The sequence below is a fragment of the Diadema antillarum genome, unplaced genomic scaffold (genome assembly GCF_040938485.1).
Source record: "Diadema antillarum isolate AM-2024a unplaced genomic scaffold, OU_Dant_1.0 seq00001010_RagTag, whole genome shotgun sequence".
Classification (NCBI taxonomy): domain Eukaryota; kingdom Metazoa; phylum Echinodermata; class Echinoidea; order Diadematoida; family Diadematidae; genus Diadema; species Diadema antillarum.
This window is the reverse complement of record NW_027271846.1, coordinates 827,351-849,727: the sequence shown is the minus strand read 5'-3', so window position 1 is coordinate 849,727 and position 22,377 is coordinate 827,351. Positions and strand designations below refer to the sequence as shown.

General features: G+C 37.9%; 1 protein-coding gene across 1 annotated transcript in view; it reads right to left on the bottom strand.

The window, feature by feature from the left end:
* LOC139742629 (endothelin-converting enzyme homolog) overlaps positions 1 to 22,377 on the bottom strand; it is a 162,977-nt gene that overhangs the window by 80,884 nt on the left and 59,716 nt on the right. Inside the window, exon 3 of the mRNA XM_071653154.1 lies at positions 3,840 to 4,161. Within this exon, the coding sequence (XP_071509255.1) occupies positions 3,840 to 4,161 (322 nt within the window). The remainder of the gene's footprint in view (positions 1 to 3,839; positions 4,162 to 22,377) is intronic.

The window sequence follows — 22,377 nt, the reverse complement described above, 5'->3', positions numbered from 1 at the left end:
CATATCACAAGCCACAGAATTTTTGTATGTAGGCCTATTTGAGCCTCTGTGCACAACCAAATAGCCGTTGTCAAAGAGCTTTTCTCCATAGTTACAATTACAGTTTGTTATTACTAAGGTTGATTATATCGTAAAGTTGGTAATCCCAAAATGAAATAATGTTACTCAATCTTACAGTTCATTGGTCCAAAAATGGGGGAAAAAAGGTTTGTAATCCAGAAGGTACATTAATCTGAAAAAATAAAATAAAATTTGATATTCCAAAGGTTCGTTAGTCTGAACCTCTTTATCATTTCAGACAGCTTAACGTTCAGAATAACAAACTTTATTTTATTTTTGGATGAACAGAAAAATGAAATAAGTTTTGATATTCCAATCCGCCTCTACGCAACACCTAATCTAAGAGACTATATTTCTGGTTCCACTTCCTTCGCTTATGACTATTGGTGCTAGTGAGTGCTAGTACAAATAATAGTCCAACAGTCTTTGGTCGTTGGTGCTAGTGAGTGCTAGTACAAATAATAGTCCAACAGTCTTTGAAAAAGACTAAGCCATATGCTGTAATCAGAGTTCGTTCATGTCATAGAATGCCAAAATTGCCAAATTCAGCTTTGATAGGAATATTGAGAATCTCACCATGGTCATAAATTGTCATTGGAGCCCAAAGGGAGAATAAAAACAAACACACAGAGACCTCAGACTTACCCAGTGGAGCTATAAACATTTGAAATTTATACTTCAACATGATAGCAATAACCTACAAAGAAGCACAAAGTTTTTGTTTGCATTATTTGGTGTAGAAGCTGCACAAGCAATCTATTCACCCCTTGACAGCCATAAGACTCTTCAGACAACCTTTATACTCAAACATACAACGCTTTTGTAGATGGTACGTGCTTTGATAGCACTCTGGGAATTATAATTGTGATACCAAATACATCCCAACTTTTAACACCTCATAAATTGTATCTTTTACCTGGGGAAAAAAAAAGAAGCTATTTCATTCTTGTCAGATCGCTAAAAAAAAGTAAGAAAACATTATTAGTCCCTCATTAATCAACAAATAGGTAAGTGAGTTTTTGAATTCGGTTTTGTTATATGGAGTAAAAAAAAAATCACACAATCAATTTCATAAATAGAAACTGTCAGAATATGTTTTCCCCAGTAGCAATGTAGTTCCAGCAGTCACATGATATGCAAATGAGATAAGGTGACGACATCATCACTTACAATTTTTTTGTTCTTGTTTTAGTGAATTGAAGCTGGCCAGAAGTCAAAATTTCTTGCCACGGATAAGGCCGCCAGCTCCAGTTAAAGGGACTGCACAGTAGTGGTTGAGGTGAGGATTCAGCTTGTAACGTTTTGCAATATATTAGAAACCATTCTATGAAATGTTAAAGAGCATACAATTCTAAGGAGAATCAAATGTTTATTTGATGAAAATTGGTTGTGAAATGACTGAGATATCCAAAACAAAGTAAAACAAAGAGATCCTAATAAAAGTTGTGGTTTATCAATTTCTATTAGGATCGCTTTTTTGGATATCTCAGCCATATCAAGACCAATTTTCATCAAATAAATATTGAATCCTTCCTGGAATTACATGCTCTCTCATATTTCATCCTTCCTGGAATTACATGCTCTCTCATATTTCATCCTTCCTGGAATTACATGCTCTCTCATATTTCATAAGAGGTTTCTCATTACCTCACAAAAAAATTTCATAAACTTGACGTTAGGTCTCAACCAAAACTATACCATCCCTTTAAGTGTCATACAAAATGTAGCACTCGGTAATTGCTCTCTTTTAGCTTTTGCTGTTGTTTCTAAGAAAATTTCTGCTTGTATGACTTAATCATTCACACGCAATTTCCAGTTTTACAGTAGTTTGCGCTTTCATAATTATTAAAATATGATCGGCTATCATAAATACACCACAGTAAGTGGAAAGTATGCATTTTTAATGGCACACAGTGGGGAAATTAGGGCATATTACAGAACAATCAACGCAGTGCAGTGTGAATTTCACAAATAAGGAATAATTACAATACAAACACGTACCACACACAACGACACACACGCACACTCAGTAGTGGGCAAAGTACTTTGGCAGGGTGACCTACACATATGCAGATCAACATCCCTACTTATGCACAGTAAAAAAATAAGAATGATAAAAAATAAGAATGCACACACACACACACACACAAAAAAAGTATATTTTTCTTATTTTCTACAAATATGCTATCATACAATTGTACAAGTGGAGCTGAACTATTATCATTAAACGTTGAAAAAAAAGTGAATACAACAGAATGACTCAGCTTGTGTTTGTGTATTTGTAGATTTGAAATGGGACAAAAACACAACTTTTTTTTTAAATTTTTGATGGAATCTTTTACTTTCTATGGCAATCTATCTCCATGTCAAGATATTAAAATCAAACCATGATCAGAGAAACCCATTATTTGAAATTTCTGCACATTACACAAAGCCTTCACATGGGTAATCTTGTATGTTATCAGACTTTCAGCAATCTTTAATAGACTTAACAAAAATAAAAATACCACAAAGGGCCTTGATTGTATTCATGTGAGGAAAAATAAGAATAAAGAGTCATGCTAATACCTATTTATCTCTTAAACTACAAATATCATAAGGCAGCTCTTGAAGTGCAGAAACATTGAGTAAAAGAAAGCAGAATTTCCACACAAGGACTAAATTTGGTATAAAACAAGGTACATTTTAACATTTATTTTAAACTAAACATTATTTCAAACATTTGAAGGCTTATTGATTGATTGAAGCATATGTTGCCATTAAATCATTCAAATACTTTCTGACTGGGATTAATGATGTATTCAAATAACTATAATCAACTGAGAGTCTAAACTGAACTGACAGTCATGGCATGGTAAGGAAAGTCACTAGAAACAAATGAGTAGGTCATAAACCAGAGGACACCACTGCACCTCCAGATGATTTTAAGATTTTTGCATTTGAACAACTATAAATTAGTTATACTGAGGACAGAGTTTCAGAATTTGTGATAATTGGGATGAAGAATAAGAATATTTTCAAAATTTAGAACAAATTGCAATGAACAAGGATGATGACATGGCAGAGACACCATAAGAATGCATGAGTTGGGGCTCAAGGAAGCAGAACAAAAGAAGAAGGCATGCAAAGATTCTACACAGGTGAACTCGCAAGCAAGCGGTATTGTAATAGAATTACACTGCTACATTTCTGAAATATGTGAACCTCCTATGTCATCATCCTTGTTCAGTGTAATTTGTTTAAGGTTTTTCAAACTATTGTTTCTCTGTTCAAGAACCACAATAAATTCCACAAATATAAAGATGAAGTTGTCAATTTATGTATTACATGATGTGAAATTATGAAAATCGTCTGGAATGTCCCTTTAATAGCAAAGAGAGCTTAGCAAGGATGTAAAATATGGGACACCCATCAATCTCTATCTCAAGTGTAGTCGCAGATCCAATCCAGACACAGTTTATATTTACATCCGAGCTCGATCCATCTCGACAGATGACACAATATCCTTGTCTGGCAGATTACAAAGTTTCTTGTCGGTCAGATTCAGTTGAATGATCCACTAACGATGCATCCAATCACTGTCATAATTCACCATCCCAATATGAGTCATCTATTATATCTTTTTCATGTTTGAATAAAGCTTTTGATATGACTGGCAAAAGATGTAGTGTTATTTTCTTTCTTTTTGATAGTTCAAATATCATCCCCTTCAAGATAAAAAACAATAAATAAAAAGACCAAAAGTGTCTGTTAGATATACTTGTAAGGATGCCACTGACCTTGTTTTCTGCTGGTTGCCAAGACAACAGAGACAATGATGACACAGAGGAGAAGGATGATGCAGAAGACGATGAGGAGGCGCTCCAGCGTGCTCCGGTCCCACCACAGCTTGACCCCAATCGAGGCACCTTTCCACCTGGTATCGGGGGCCCCTTTCCCTTTCAGGTGCCTGAAACGCACCTCGGGAGGGGCGTTGGATGCTACCTCCATCTTGTCTGAGCTGCGAGTGGCGGAGCTGGCCGCCGCACCGTTATTAGCGGTGTGTGCGACTGCATCCTCATCGTCACCCCCGCTGAGCGACGAGCGCTCATACTTCACCATCTGTGCAAAGGAGGGGAGAGGAGAGTGAGAGAGGGGAAGAGGAGTGACAAAAATCTGTTATGGGAAAGAATCAAACTGGACAAGCACATCTTCTGTTTCTGTTATTATTGAATCAAACATGTAACTGCTACTAGTAATATGGAAATATGGGTACATGCAGCCTCCCTACCTTTGCTTCTCAGTCTTTTGATGCAACATCAGGGTGCTCTCACAAGCATCTATAAGAAACATTTGGCAAGCAGATGCCTGAGACTTCATATTGAAAGGAGCAATTTTCCATGCAGATCAATTTTCCCTCCCTCTGGAGACTTTACTGCCATCATCAATGTCCCCTTGGGAATAATGGAATAATCCGGGTGAAGTCATGGCTTCTCAGGAGAGAGAGAGCGTGGTGTGTGGTAGAGTGGTTGAGTGAGAGTAAACTCAGGGCAACCACTTTAACACTGGCCTGATATCCTACATCTCCCACAGTGTACCTGGCTCCTTTCTCTCTCTCTCTCCCTATCTCCCTCTGTCCACTACTCACTAAAACACACACACACACACACACACACACACACACACAAGTGGAGACAGGAAGCTGATGACTATATCTTCCATCTCTGCTCATCCTAAAACTGTAGTTTTTAAATGGTCAATAGTACCTTGTACTTATTCATCAATGTCAAATGAACTGGGAGAATTATGTCACTGGTTGCTCATTTCTTCTAATGCATCCGAACATCAGATGTTCTCAGAGAGATTCTCTCTCTCTCTCTGCCTCTTTTTTTTTTCTCTATCATTTTTTGCGTGCTTGCTCTTGTGTGTCTTTTGCTTATTTTTTCAAGGCGTGCAGTGCACAAGTACAACTGTATTTAACCTCTGATTCATATGCAAACATACAAGATGTATCTACATATCGTCGGCCTTATGCCAAAAGGGCCTTCAAGAACTTCCCGTTATGCCAAAAGGGCACTGGTTGAGGTAGGGATTCAGGTTTATGACATTCCTATAAAGTGAGATAATGAGAAACCTCTTATGAAATATGAAAGAGCATGTAATTTTAAGAAGGATTCAACATTTATTTGATGAAAATTGGTTTTCAAATGGCTGAGATATCAAAAAAAGTGATAATAATAAAAGGCGACAGGCCACGCCTTTTATTAGGCTCTCTTTGTTTCACCTTGTTTTTGGATATCTCAGCCATTTCAAAACCGATTTTCATCAAATAAACATTTGATACCCCTTAGAATTGCATGCTCTTTGACATCTCATAGAGTGGTTTCTGAATATCTCGCAAAACGTTAAAAGCTTTGTTTTGTTTTGTTTTGTATTTGTAAATAGGAGTTTTCTGCAATTAACAAGCTTTGCTTCTCAGCAGGACTCCTATCTTTTCCACCTCATGTACTAGTATATGTTAACTCTTTTTTAGCTATGTCATGTTTGTGTAATCATTGATTTCTTGTCTTCACCCAATACTGAGGTATTACAATCTCTGTACTTTGTTTTCTTGGTGGAATTGAACAAATAAATTGAATTGAATTGAAAGCTAAATCTTCACCTCAACCAGAACTGTACACACCCTTTAAGGGCCTTTTGGCATAACAGTGGAAGTGGTTTAAGGCCCTTTTGGCATAAGAGCGACTACTACTGCATATGTGACCGTGCACCTCAAAACGAACATAAAGTCGCACACACTGATTTTGCGTGAGGACTGAAAATAAGTGAAATGGGTTAACCTAGGTGAACTTGACTTTTTCATATTTTCTGAAAGAGCGGGTCTTCTTTTACATTATGCTTAAATTTGGTATCATAAAACGGGCAGGAAAGTGTGTTTTTTTAGCAGTTTATCTCGAACATTTTTGGTAGAATAGTGTGATTAGGTGCGTCTTTAGAATCCCTTTTTCATTTCTGAAAAACCTTGTCCACACTCTCACTTTCAACTCTAATAACTTTTGAAAGGATAGTGCTACTGCTTTGAAAGTTGGCATTGATTATGGACAGAATGTGTTAATGAGGCATGCTTAATTTCAGTTTAATCTGATAATCCCTTCATTGTTGTTACTCTGGTGGTTTACTTCCTGTTTTTTGTCCCATTCATCGCACAGCCAGCACGGTTTGGTAAAGATTAAGCGCTTGAATAGACACTGTACTTCAGAGCCTCTTTTCTCAGTTCACACTTTTCCTGAGTTTGTGCTTTCTTTCCAATATTTAGATAGGTTAGGAGAGTCCATTTGATTTGAGTTATACATCATTTTAAAGCTTAAAGTCTGCTCTTTCAGAATATGGTCTTGACTAAAAATTCATATCTGGCGACTTTTTGTTTGTTTTGAGGTGCAGGGTCACATATATTCAAATACTAATGTTGGAAAGTCTTGGGATATCTACCTGGATCATGTACACAACTGCTTTGGAGTGATACATTGTAACTTTGGGTGCATGGGAAACATCTTATTTCTTCTTTGTTTGTTTGTTTGTTTGTTTTTTAGTGTCATTTTTAAAGAGAAGCCAATATAATTGGAATGATGAAGAAAAACAATCTTAAAAAAAAAATACCACCATTAAAATTTCATCCAGAAGACATATGGTAGTCAAAAGAGAATCGCAAGAATGACATCATCACAGCTAGGAAACAAAGCTGCCTCTTCCAATCTACTGTACACATCATTACTTTTGCATGGTAACATTTTCACGCTGAGTGGCTCAAAAACATATTTGCAGCTATCTAAATTAGCACTCTGCAATTGCCTAAACATATGATTTCTACCAACAATTTGTTCTGATATTTCCATGCATGAAAAACAATGTACAATTACTTTACTGCGTAACATGCAAACCGATGTAAAGCACATCACACTTTAATTACACAAGTACACACATTTCATTTAATACAGACACATAAACAATCCATTTTACAATAGCTACTAGCATACACACATGCTATGCATATCAAGCATTTGTCAGCATATGACAAAACACAAAATTCAACTCATTCAAAATCTGCATTAAAAATCATTAAGAAGTTTTCGCAGCTTTTGGAATTCTTGTTAGCCAAAAGTAGCGTGAAAGCTGCAAAAAACAACAACTAATGGAATGCAAATATTTCTGCACTTACAGTCATGTCTTTGGTAAGGATAGCAAGCCATACATTTTGATGCCTTTTTATTTTATATCTTTTTTATATTGAAGTTGTTTTTAATGTCTGATTATTTGTCTGATTTTGTTTTCTTCAAGATTCTCAGATTTGTTGTTTAAGTTTTTCCAGGGATTAATAGAGTTTGTAGAAACTCATTCTTATCAAAGTATTGAGGCAAAAAAAATGAAAATGATACCACAAACAAATGTTGTGGCAGCTTTATAAAAGCAGCATTTTCAATCACTTTTCTATATTGTGATTCAGATTTCCATTTATACAACACCTTATAAGAATGCAGCTATCTGATTGGTTGATTCATGTGACATTCAGTTAAAAGTACCATCGCACACTGTGGCTGTCTGCTGTGCAATTTTGTTTGAGCAAAAATGGATAGTGCATGTATTCCACTGCACGGCTCTGATGTCACAATAAACAAACATTTGCCACGCAAACTCAATAATTACAAGCGTGCTTGCAGCGCATACCTTTGTCACTCATTTTTGTAAACAACTTCAACCGATCGGTTTATCGCGTATGTAGGTACATACATACATGTACATTTGACGGCTGAATATGACTGTGCAGCTACTCGTTTGCCATTCACAAAAATGGTTGCCATTTCTGTGCTAAATTCAAGAGTCTGTGTGGACCACATCTGTTGATGTCCGAGGTGTTTGTATAAAACAAATTGTGTATGGTCTTACCTCATGCAATGGAACAAGATTTCACACTCCGTGAAAGATGAGGTACCCTATTCGGCTCGTTGAATACAGCACCTCTAGAGATGTATCTTTCACCTCGTGTGAAATATTGTACCATCGCACTCATGACCATTCACCATTTGTACTACTCACAGCTAATTCCCACTTGTTATAGACTGGTTTACCACCAGACTGATTAGAAAAAAGTAACACATATCATCTATAACTGTATGATTCAATTCTTCATAAAATAGAATAGCAAAGAAATTTGAAGACAATCTTCGTAATAATAAATCCATTACGTGAGTCATCTTTAACACATTCTGTTGCAGTCAGGTCACCAAAATCAATATTTCTACAGTCTGCACAAAATTTTCATATTGTGATATTCAACTCACAGCCACAATTGTAACTTTCTACACTAGGCTTTTCTACTGTGACCTCTCACACTTTGACTTCACACATCATTTTCACCAGCCTCATCCCCAGCAAACCTCCAGATCATTATTTGTAATCCCATTTGAACTACGATTGTATGATACCGTGGAATGTTAGTAGACAAGTCTTAGCTACGACTATCCTGAGGACATGTGGAGTTCGTGAGGCCAAGGTGCATGTGTCTGATTACTTGTCACTACAAATAATATAATATGGAGATATTCAGGCACTCATCTTGCAAAGCAACTGAGGTGATATATTGAGGAGAATTAGAACCACAAAGTTCTTCAGATTTCAGCTTAAGTGCTTGAACACTTATGGAATGTGAAGTCTATAGTACACCATGCCTACTAAGGATAATGTTACTGCTACTACAGTAATTGATAACAATGATGATCGGATGACAGTAGTAGTAGTAGTAGTAGTAGTAGTAGTAGTAGAAGTAGTAGTAGTAGTAGTAGTAGTAGCAGTAGTAGTAGTAGTAGTAGAAGTAGTAGTAGTAGTAGTAGTAGTAGTAGTAGTAGTAGTAGTAGTAGTAATAGATAAAATTAACAATAATATTAAATCACAGCAATAGTTTTGAATAGCGATGTCAACAATAACAACAAAGACTACATTACAAAGTATTTACACCATAGTTTTTGTTATTCAAGAATCGTAACATATTTTAGTAAAATTACAGAAAAAAAAGTACAATATTTCTTAAAGTGCACACTTAATAATGAGTATGAAAATGTAGGCCTACACAACTGCACAACACTTGCAATAAGACAATTGATTTGTATGAGTACACGGATTTCTTTCTACGCCACTGCACCTACACAAGCTTTAATACATGTACATGTTGAAATCAAATATTCCACTACCCACCATCGTACATTATATTGTTTGTTTTATCCCCATTGATTCACACTTTGCTCATTCATGGAAGAACAATTTCGTCTGCTTCATCGCATAACATTAATTCACTCATATTAATTTTCGCCTCTGTGCTGCATGTATGGCTACATCTCCACCATCCGCGGCATCACCACCATTTGAAGTCTGCGGCTTGGGGTAGCTCCCATGCTGGGTTCCACGCAAAGTGGACGAGAAATGTCAGACTCGTATAGCTGGCACCGATCTAACAAAACGGCAATCAGCTCTCGGTTGAGTGGACACAGAGTACGATGTTCCGATATGTACCTCTGTAATCACCATGATGTATTTTCTCTCTCTTTCTTATCATATATAGTTCTCCCTCTCAAGTGCTCCCTCTCTCTCTCTCTTTCTTTCTCTCTCTTTCTCTCTCTCTCTCTCTGTTTCTTGTTATACTTACACTTGGCACTGGTATTTCTTGACCACTGAGAAATCAGTTTTTGAGGTAAGATGGCCTTTTGTCAGTGCACTCCTGCCAAGGAAAACCACACAGCAGGAAAAGTGGATGTCTCAATGGATTTGGATCAGATGCTCAGCGCAAAACGAAGATGCTGCTTGAAAGTCACAATCCTAACTCCAATATCTCTCTAAGAATACAAAAACATGGCTACTGCATTTCCTGTACATTGCTGGGATGGAAAGACATGCCAAGATGCTGCACGTGTTTATATTCCCAATGATGAAAATGTCAAGCTTTGGCCGGTTTCCTTTTTCAGCGGAATGAATCAAGGATTGTGCAATTCGACATTTTATGTTGCCGTTCCCGAATGGAAGCGAACGAGATACACTGTGGCGTACCTTTGATTAGCGCGAGCTGCGGTCGAAAATTTGTTTGTCGAGAGGCGATGTCACTAGAGAAAATATTGTGGTGACAAAAGCAGCAGGGTAGATGAGGCGTGGGCCGAGCATTATCTACACGATACAACACGCCGCTAGCTCCTTACGGTTCGGCGAGGGAATTGATACAAGGTTGACAAACAGTACGGCTTGGCGTATGGCCTTGTTTTCGGGTGAACTTTCAAATCGGGATCCACTGGAGCTTAACCCACTCTCACTTTGGGCTTGAAACAGTTGCCATGGCAACACATGCATCACCGCGAATGAGTGGAGTAGCTGGCAAGAGCTTGAGTGATGTGGCCTATTCATGGAGGAGGAGCATCAATTTTCTTGCCAAGTTGCACCAAAGAAAAATTTAAAGGCAGTGATTACGCACAAGAGCATACACATAAGCGGTACTTTTTAACGAGAATATAGTCTCCCTCCAAATCAGGGGAAAAAATTAACACAATCTCTAAGACCTTGGCATACTCTACTATATTTCAAAAACTTGATACATCACCCCATATGTGGTCAGACATACAAATTGTAAACTGTAACTTGCTGCGCTTTCACTTCAGCCTTCATTTAATTCCTCAAAACTTGACCCAACGATTTTAGTTAGCAAGTCCACCCGCATGTAGAAATGTGCGTCATTGACAATAAAGTTTCCAGATACTTGTGTCAATACGCCACAAAAGCACTCAAGCAAATGCACCAATCAGCGAACAATGCACATCAACTCTCTGTGTGCCACATTTCCACACTCGTCTCAGGTGGCAGCTATAAAAACTTTGCACGTTTTTCTCAAATGCACAGCCACACATAAACAAATTGAAAAATCGCAATGTGCTACATACACTGTAGTATCTAATACTTAAAGGACAAGTCCACCTTCATATACATGTGGATTGAGTGAATGCAGCAATATATTAGTAGAACACATCAGTGAAAGTTTGGGGAAAATTGGACAATCCATTCAAATGTTATGAATTCTTAAAGTACCGGTATCTGCGTAGTCACTGCTGGATGAGAAGACTACTGTAAATGTGGTTTCTTTTGCGGTGGTTTTATTTTCACGCTTTTCGCGCTTTGAAGTTGAACAGCGAATTTAACATCGCGCGAAAATGTTTTGAACTCGTCGCTCGTACAATGTTATCATTACCGACTGCGAATTTAATCACATGCGAAAAAGTCCACACCGATGGAAACCGTGAAAGTTTCTGTACGCGAAAGAAACCACTTTTACAGTACTACAGTGTATGATGTCATATATATGCGTACAACCATATAAAGAAAATAAAAAGAGAATATCACAAAACTTTACTTTTTGAATAAAGTGCACATTTCTTCAACTTGTAACTGACATATGTTTAGGGTAATATTATTCCCCCTGCCTTCTGAAAGAGAGAAGTCAAGTGTTCTTTTGTTATGCGAGAAAAGTGAAAATATGTTGAATTTTCTTTACTTCTTTCTTTATATCGTTGTACTCATGTGACATCACAAGCTATAGTAATCTTCTCATCTAGCCTTGAGTGAGCAGAAACTTCAAAATTTATAACTTTTAAATGGATTGTCTGATTTTCCTCAAACTCTCAATGATGTGTTCTGCTAATATTGCTGCATTCACTCAACGCACATGTCTATGAAGGTGAACTTGTCCTTTAAAGGGGAAGGCTGGCAATTGATCAGTGGGAATCAGTGGAAATGCTGGGAGATGATTGTTCCAATCCTTATGGGATTCATTCAAGAGTTCATTGTATATCTATTGTTGTGTGAAAATGATTTGCTTCAGAACGGTCTCATATTCAAGTAATGTTCAGATGCATGCTCCGTCACTGACCAGGGACGCTAACCTGGAAGCATTAAACTGCACATTACTTGAATATGAGACCATTCTGAAGCAAATCATTTTCACACAACAATAGATATACAATGAACTCTTGAATGAATCCCATAGGGATTGGAACAATCATCTCCCAGCATTTCCACTGATTCCCACTGATCAGTGATTACTAGCCTTCCCCTTTAAAGCATCGTAGCCACAGCTCTGCATAAAATTCACATCACAGCAAAGCTCGCGATTTCTCTACAGCTTTGCTGCACTGCATTTAAAGCAAAAACACTTCTGTGAAAAGCTATATGGCTTTGAAACAATGAATGTTTTGATACACAGCACTCACGCGCTGCAGTCACAAAAATGATGTGGCACACAGGCAGTTACTATACAGTGGCACAGAAAGAGTTCAGGGCTAGGAATTAGATACAGACTAGAGACAAACTCTCGTCATTTCAGCTTGGGCGGGAAAATAATCTCAGAGTCTGCATATACACCAGCAAAATATGTCACATGTACAGCAATTGTGCACACAACGTAAGTTACACTACTGCTGTTGTTTCGCTAGAACGCATTATCAAGAATTTACATGATCTATCATTTAGTGCAAAATCTGAAGTGGTTTCCTTGAAAAATGTCCTCTCATTACCAAAACTATCAAAGAAAAAGTATTTAACTATGGGTGCGATCACTTTTGAGACAAATCAACTCGATGTTACTTATGGTTAAACCCATTGAGGACAGATTGAGTTTGCTTTAACACGCATTTACAATAGACACCTGCCCGAGTATTCTTGGGATTCCTCTTCAACAGGTTAAGCAAGTCCAATGAAAAATATGACATTAGTAGTGGGTATATGCACATACAACACCCAGTAGTAAGTTCATGGCTAACCTCTCGTAATATGTCAAATCGCAAACCCCAGTTAATCCTTTTTGGGTACAGTATTCACTCTCCTCAAATGCCCTCTTGGCTTCTGGTGTCCAGTGCCAAACAAACTGCTGGGGCTCCCTCGTGGTCAAACTTCCTTGTTACAAAAAGTCAAGAGTTGCTTTCAGCCTCCACTGGACTCAGACACGCAGCCCAACTCCTTGGGACTCAGCAAAACTGGAGCAGAAATGGCGTAAGACTTGGTCTTCACGTATGTCCATGAAACAGTGTTAGATGTGCATCAACTTACAGCGTATGTAGCATGCAGCCCATTGAACCTTGTTACAAAAGTCAAATACACACAGATCAATACATCGTATCTCACATTCACTCCACCCATCTATAGCTCCTGGGGTCCAAACTCTGTCATGACCAAATATCACTCCCCCACATCAAAACAGCAACAAAAAGAAACTAGCTTCGGCAGCTCACATTTAAATAGGTGACTATCAGTACATGTATATCAGAAAACATTTTACACACCAAACCCATCCCCAAATGATATATGTAAATGTGCAATAACAATGAAACTAAAAACAACATCAACAACACCACCGGAGAGAATCAGAGCCAAGACAGAGGGACATCCAACCCGAGTCTGTTTCACATAGACTATTAGCAAAAGTGGGTTACTTTTCAGAGGACACTCCTACCGTTCCTCTCATGGGAAGAAAGGAAATATCTCTTTTACGGTACCCATTTCAGACTGGGCAAAATTAACCTGTTGAAGACCAGTCCCAACTATACTCAGGCAGGTGTCTATTAAAAACGTGTGTTATGACAAAATCAGCTCGTCCTCAACAGGTTAAACGGATACACCAAGGCAAAAGTCCTTGAAAATTTCTGAAAAGTCACGCTCAGTAAAATGCAATGCCACTCCACATTCATGCTGATTTTGATACACCGAGTTAAGTCAACTAAATAGAGTAGTATAATCATTATCCCATTCCGCACGGGAACCTGGTGGCCTATGTATGAAGGCTATGGGCATTTCAGAATCCAGTATGGAACAGGTTAGGTTTCATCAAAATCTGACATTAAAAAAAAAAGAAATCTGTGGCACTCTTAACCCATTACCACTGGAACCTGGTGGCCTACGTATTTAGTCTATGATGAGGATTTCAGAATTCAGTATGGAATGGGTTAAGACATTTTGTGTGAGTGTGTGTGTGTGTGTGTGTGTGTGTGTTGTTGTCGTTGTTTTTTTCAGTCACAATCTCACTACACAAACTGGGTGAGCTGATGATTCCATGTCTTGCTGCTCAATAAATGCATCGAAATGAATCAAATTTAATTTGAATATGGAGTGCCACATTTGACTGCACTTTCGCCCTCATTGAAACATCAACGTAAAGTCAGCAGTGAAAATGTGAGGATAAAAGTTCACCTCTTTAGTCTAAAGGTGATTGGGACTGAGTGATTCAATAGGAGACTCTTCACCCCTTTCAGTAACCTTCCTGCTGTTCTGAGCTAAGTTGTAAAATTTTGAGTTTATGAATGGGTTGGGCCGAAGTGGTCCGCGCAAGGCGCGGACTATTTTGGCGCTGCTGCAGCCTAGTATCAGGTGCGGGCAAGGCTCAAGCCTGGTGCTGATCAAAGAGTTTATGACTGGTAGCAGCGCCAGGCTCGGGCCAAAATTACTTGCATGGTCAAAGGTCACAATTACCTGGTTGTGCCTCCGCCGGAGCACGTGTTCAGTTACCATGGTAGTTATCCCTTACATGGCCGAATTCGTGAATGGATCATCATTAAAAGTAGCGTGGCTCTGCTGTAGTTACTGAACACAATTTTTGTTGCTTGGCGCGGGCCAATTTAGCTTGGGCCAGGAACTGGCAAAAAATGCACAAGTTACTGAAAGGGGTACAAGTTCCCAAAGATACTCCTCTACTAGCTACAATAATGTCACAGAATGAATGGAAATTCCAATACCACGTGCAATCGAATGAGACAGACAAAATTAACTGAATGTAGCAATGATATCAAAATTAATGTAGGACAGACCTGCATGATGAAAAAGCAAGTTTTTCACCTCACACATCACTCATTTTTCTACTAAAACATGTGCTACATTGTAAGTTGGAAATGTGCATGAATTTTGCTGCAATCTCAGTTGAAATGGGAACAGTGTGACACAGACATTAGCATTTACTGCACTACCGGGCCTGCTTATGTATATTACAACTAGGTCAAATTTTGATCGATTAGAAATGCTCACAAAAAATCTTGGTAAGATTAAGTAAAGCGTTTGGCACAAACAGCGTTAATCAAAATGAATTCCGCTGCCTCACTTTACATTGCCTGCTGCAAATAATCTACCTGTGAAGAAGAAAAGAAACCATACCCACGAAGATTTAACTCACTGAGGATGCACTGATTTCACATTAACACACAGTTCCCATAGACAACTACCCAAGTATATTCCAGACTAGTCTTCAACAGGTTAAGTATACCTGACACAGCCAAGCTCTAAATTGATTTGTCTTAGACATTACAGAGGTTTATTTCAGTCGTATGCTCAATAAGTCTTGATAGGCAGAAGTATTTTCAATAAAAATGTATTATATAAATGCTGAGGTATCTTGATTTGCTGTGTATTTGTTTTTGTTTTTTTCAATCAGCTTTGAAATCTCTTACAATGGACTATTAGAGAAAATGCTGTGTGGAGTTGCTGACTGGAATGCTTCATCAAATGTACAATTTACGTCAGGTCCTGTCATTCAATAGGCTTTCAAAAAAGTACACGGCTACATGGGCTGGAATTACTCGAGTAAAAAAAAAAAAGGCTTAAATCAATCAGAAATATGTATTTTGGGAAAGCCTCGATTGCAAGAGCAGAGAAGCTGAAAATGTCAAACACATATAAATATACATGTGGCTCCATATCAAATGGACAACAGCATTGGCAAAGGCAAGACAGGTAAGCTACGCAAAAACCCCCTCTAATGCACGTTTTGGATCGGTAATGGTAGGGTTGCTCTCTCAGATCTTAACTCACAGATCAATAGAAGATCCACAAAGCTTGCACTACGGCACGTACTGCATCTTGAAATGATGTAAGTGACATTCATCTTTGCACAAACATGACTAAAAATAAAAAAGGGACAAAGAGGTACTCTTGATGGTGCTTATCACACAGTACAATTATGACTCCAGTTTTCATTATATTTCACAAAATATATTTTATATACCACAGCAAAATTAAGCTTCTGTCAACCTTCATATTTGACTGGCTTTACAGCTTTTGTCCACTTCCGTGGACTTTCTTCATCTGCATGTATACTCCAGAAGGTGTGAGGGAATCTTTCTTCTTGAGAATAATGGTTGGGTGATGTTTAACTTTAATAGTTTTATCTTTGCATCGATCTTTCCCCCAATCATCGAGGAAAGTTTTCTGCATATCACATCTTGTATACTATGCATGACAGTGACATGCAGATGAACTTTTGATTCCCAACAACATCTATAATATTGAAAATGAAACAAAGCAAAACTCTGACAAATATAGCTGCTAAAAAAATTGTACTATATTTCCTGTGATAAGAATTGTCATTATCACTGCATTATAATACAACAAAATGGCACTTTAAGTCAAGCAACAGGTTCTAAAATATTGCCAATATGTACTTGGAATGATGATAATAGAATTAGTATTCACTGACACCAGTGCCAGTGAAGACAATTTTTTTTTCCTGAATTTCAAGGGAAATTCCAGATCAGTTAAAAGTTAGCCTGATAAGAAAGAGTAAACTTGATAAGCACAAAAATGACTAAAATTGAATTAAGGAAAATTTATGCAATTGTGGAGTTTCACTGATTTTCACAACAATTCTTGAACAGTCAATATGAATATGCAAATGGTGGGTTGATGAAGTAATCCCCTCACAACTTGCTCTGTATTTTATACACAAAATTTTAAATTTTTATTTTTCTAGTTTAAATGCAGCTCCTGTAGGCCCTATATCATGCCACAATCTTAAATCATAACATATCTGACTGAACATTATTTTGAAGTTATGCAACCAGGAATCACATTATTTTTCATTCTTTTCTGGCAGAAAGATTCATTTTTACACAGGTTTTTAACACGATCAACAGAAATCTATGACGTGATGGTATGATCAGCTCATTCATTTGCACAGTCAAATAAACTGTCCGAGAACCGTTTTTGCAAAATCATAAAAACTTTTCAATTTCATAACTTCCCTAATTTTTATCCCCTTTTGATCAAATTCTAATGGTTGTGCACTTACGAATTTTTCACTCTTTCTTTTCAGATTGAGCTGTAATTCCCCTTTAAGAATGTACAATTTTTACTCAAATGCCACAAAACTTTGAGACCACAATTTGTATTTCTTTATTTCAGTGCAATATATCTTATGAAAACTTAATCACAAATTTATAGTCGTTTGCTTTGTGATCTTCTCCGCCAAGTGTAACCCTACCCCCACTTCACAACTTTCCATCACAAGCAAACAAATCAACATCTCAAATACAAAGTCAACCACACTCGGAGCTGTAAATAAAGGCCAGGGATAGACTGTTTTGACTTCATGTGTGACCTCCCGTCATTCAGCAGAATCTCTTTAACCTTTCGCCCCGCTCCCCCTGGAACAAATTTCAACAACAGACCCCGTGGTCCTGTACCTTTCACTTCCTAGCATTGCACGCCCAGGGCAGCCCCACAGATGGGGATTTTGCCTGCGAGCTAATATCTGTCAGCCAGTTTTGCCGGGCAGGCAACGCCGCCCTGTTTTTTCGGTCAGAAATCGGCTCGCAGGAAGACAAACAAACCGTCAGACAGGTGCAATTGTCAAGAATAATCACAAGGTGGTGGAAAGCAGTTTGGATTGTTGGGGGGGGGGGGGTAGGGTAGAAGGAGGGACAGGAAGAGACAGACATGGAGACTGCAGAGGAAGAGAGAAAAGAGAAGGGGCAGATGGTTGCACTGGAACTACCAGCAGGTGGCGCCCTCCAACTTAAGCACGACAGGCAAGATTGAGTGTTGCTCAAGCACTGATGGAAACAGCATACATCAAGCTTTAAAGGCGTGATTTACCATTTGCAGATGAAACAAAAACCAAGCATTAGTGCTTCAAAATAGTTCTGAAATGTGAGTTAAGGATAGAAACAACCAATGTACAAATTTGAACCAGTATAATCAATGTTAAGTATTGTTAAATATAAGATACAAAATGTGAACAACAGTTATAACTAGAACTATCACTCATTGTGATTAATATACCCCCACCCACAACTGAGGAAATTAGCTCAACCAGGATTTTTTTTTTTACTTTTTAATGAAAAAAAAAAAAATACCATGGCAATGTACTGTCCAACAGTAAATAAATGTATTGCTCACTGTTAGTCAAATGTCCCACATCTCAAGTCAAGTGCTCAAAAACTGAGTGAGCAAGATAAATTGATGATTTCTATGGTTTTTATTAAAAATTGTGTAACCATAGCAACACAATGTTGGATATTAAGAAAAAAATGGAAGTTTGCACAACTATACATCATAGCCGTCACATGTGCCAAATTTCAAGCCAAATGCTACAAGTAATAGGATGAGGGACTTAGTTGAATTCACATTAGTGTATCATTATCATTTAAAATGCACTGTTACCATGGCAACACATTTTTCAACAATGATGAAATACAAAGTTTACATATCTCTGTACTACAATGGTTGCATGTGCCAAATTTCAAGCCAAATGCTCAAAGACTGAGGGAGTTACCTGAATCCGCAATATTTTTATACGATTTTCATTCAAACTATGCTGTTACCATGGCAACACAATGATCAACCATGATGAAAGGTTAAGTTTGCACATCTACGTACCGCAGTGGCCAGGTGTGCCAAATTTCAAGCTAAATGCTCAAAGACTGAGGGAGTTGGCGGAATCCACATGCTTTTTGGTGAAAAAATGTTGTTACCATGGCAACGCATTGTTCAACAATAATGACAGATTAAGTTTGCACATCTATATGCTATAGTGGTCACATGTGCCAAATTTCAAGCCAAATGCTCAAAGACTGGGGGAGTTAACTGAATCCACAATATTTTTGCATGATATTCATTCAAAATATACTGTTACCATGGCAACACATTGATCAACAATGACCAAAGACTATGTATGCTCATCTACATACTATAGTGGTCAGATGTGCCAAATTTCAAGCTAAATGCTCAAAGACTGAGGTACAAATTGTAGTTACCTGAATCCACAATATTTTTGTATGCATTTTAGTGAAAAGCTGCTGTTACCATGGCAACCCATTGTTCAACACTGACGAAAGATTAAGTTTGCACATCTATATGCTATAGTGGTTGCATATCTGCCAAATTTCAAGCCAGATGCTCAAAGACTGAGGGAGCTAACTGAATCCAAAATATTTTTGTATGATTTTCATTCAAAATATGCCGTTACCATGGCAACGTATTGATCACCACTGACGAAAGATTACCTTTGCACATCTACGTACCACAGTGGTCATGTGTGCCAAATTTCTAGCTAAATGCTCGAAGACTAAAGTTAGCAGAATCCACAATATTTTTGTGTTTTTTTGGTAAACAAAAGCTGTTACCATGGCAACGCATTGCTCACCACTCACGAAAGATTAAGTTTGCACATCTATACACTATAGTGGTCATGTGTGCCAAATTTCAAGTCAAATGCTCTAAGACTGAGGGAGTTAACTGAATCCACAATATTTTGGTATGATTTTCATTCAAACTATGCTGTTACCATGGCAACACATTGATCAACAATGACGAAAGAGTAAGTATGCACATCTACATACAATAGTGGTCACATGTGCCAATTTTTCAGCCAAATGCTTGAAAACTGAAGGAGTTAGGCTAATCAACACATTTTTGTATGATTGGTTAAAAAAAAATACTGTTGCCATGGCAACAGATTCATTACCACACATATCAAATGTGTTTTGCACAAATATACATTATATTGATCACATAACCCAAATTAAAACTGAATTGCTACAAAACTAAGAGAGTAGAGCAATCCACAACATTTTGCAAGATTTTTATGAAAATCTTCTGTTGCCATGGCAACACATTATGAAATACTCATGAAAAAGGTCTCTTGCACATCTGCCTGTGATAGCGGGCACACATGCCAAATTTGAAGTTAATTGCTCAAAAAATGACAAAGTTGTTCGATCCACAAGTTTTTATGAAAATATGCCGTTGCCATGGCAACGCATTATGCGATACTAATGAAAAAGGTGTCTTGCACATCTACCTTTGATAGCAGTCACACATGCCAAATTTGGGGTCAATTGCTCAAAAAAAGAGAGAGGAGTTCGATCCACAACATTTTGTTAGATTTTTTTAAAATTTGCCGTTGCCACGGCAACTCATTATGCAATACTAACGAAAAAGGTGTATTGCACACCTCCCTTTGATAGCAGTCACACATGCTAAATTTGGGGATAATTGCTCAAAAAATGAGAGTAGTTTGATCCACAAGTTTTACGAAAATATGCCGTTGCCATGGCAACGCATTATGCAATACTAACGAAAAAGGTGTCTTGCACATCTACCTTTGATAGCGGTCACACATGCCAAATTTGGGGTTGATTGCTCAAAAATTGAGAGAGGAGTTCGACCCACAAGATTTTGCAACGGACCGACCGCCCAACCGCCCGACCGACCGCCCGACCGACCGACCGACCGACCGACCGACCGACCGGCCAACCGACCGGCCACCCGACCTCAGGGTGATTCCTATATACCCCCCCCCCCCCCTACACACTATGTGTGGGTGGGGGTATAATAAAAATGTTTCCAGACCAAACCATCTACAGTTATGGTTTAATGAGAAAAACAGTGATATCTCCTTATATTTTAGACTTTATTGCAAAAATCTTATATGGTAGGATGTTTTGTGATACAACTGACCTACAAATATGCATCAAAAGTGATATCTTGAACACTTTTTTTAAATCACTGCTCCCAAAGGTACACAAGACCTTTAATAACTCTTTTTACATGCCCTGGCATTCAGTTATATACTTGCCATGCTTTTTCATCAGCATTCAGTCAATTGTTCCAAATCTGACCTAGGTTAGCCATAATTCCCAGGGATGCCAACTTTGTATAACAGCCTTGCAGCATTTTGAGGGCAAAAAAAGAGAATTTATGTTGCCAAAACAGTATTTTAACCTTTCTTGCGATAGACATATTATACAAGCTAAATTTGGGAAAAACAGTATTTTCTATAAGGCTTGGAGTATTTTTCACCAAAAAGAAAAAGGAAATAATGCAAAAAGTTGGCATCTCTGCATTCCACTCGACCATTATGTTGAAGACGAGTCCTGTGAGTATACTTGGGCAAGTGTCTGTGGGAAATCCGTGTTGTCGTGAAATCATCCCATCCTCAACAGGTTATAGAGGATCAGACAATTTCCCTTTCATTGGCAATTACAGTCAACCACCTACATTTGTAAGTTGACCTCACATAAGTCGAATAATCAACGAAGTTCAAGGTCTTTCCAAGGCCTCTTCTCTTTATATTCTATTGATTTTAATCCCTCAAAAGTCAAATCTTTCTCTAAGTTGAAGTTATTTTGGCACTTCAAACAGATTCGAGTTAGGCAAGGATGACGATACTTCCAAGTCAGCCATGTCAATCAGTGAAGAAAGCACTCAAGATATTTATGCTGATCAGCCAAGAAAGTGATCCGATGAATATGTAGAGTAAGTAGAATAAGGATTCAAAAGATGATCAACAAAACATACACACGTACTTCATGGTTCAAACAGGATCTGTAGTATGTATGCTTACTTCCATTTGTTCAACTAAAGTAAGAGTCAAGGAAATGTCAAGGCATAACAAATTTTGAGCAGTGATCAAGGATCTATGACTGAGACCCCTCTTCAGCCATACTTCCTACATTCATTATAATCTTATCAGTGGTAATTCACAAACTTATAACTTCACAATTAGCATCTTGCTACGGGTAATTTACACAGTTGTACATGCTATACTGGCCATGCTAAACTGACCATATACTGAAATACTACTTTCCTTTGAAAATCAGACGTCACTTTTTTCCATAGCCATGATTTAATCACAAGATGAACCTACAACAACAAAGGGATCACAATCTAGGAAGCTCCACACCTGGAGAGTTACCTACCTCCGGCCAATAGAGGGCAGCATGCCACTTGATATGACCAACAACATTGCTTTCATTCATACCATGTAAGGATAGTGCTATGGAATAGAACTTGTCCGACATAAGAAAAGAAAATAACCCTAACACGATATTCAGAATTACCCCTCTGATGATTAATGCCTAAAAATAAAGTAATCACACCACATAATGACCTTGTTTTTGGCTACCCACAGTCATAGAATGGGATAGGAAAGACAATGCGATACATTCACTGCCCACTAAGGTGGCACTGGAAAACTTTGAACACCACCAGCAAGCA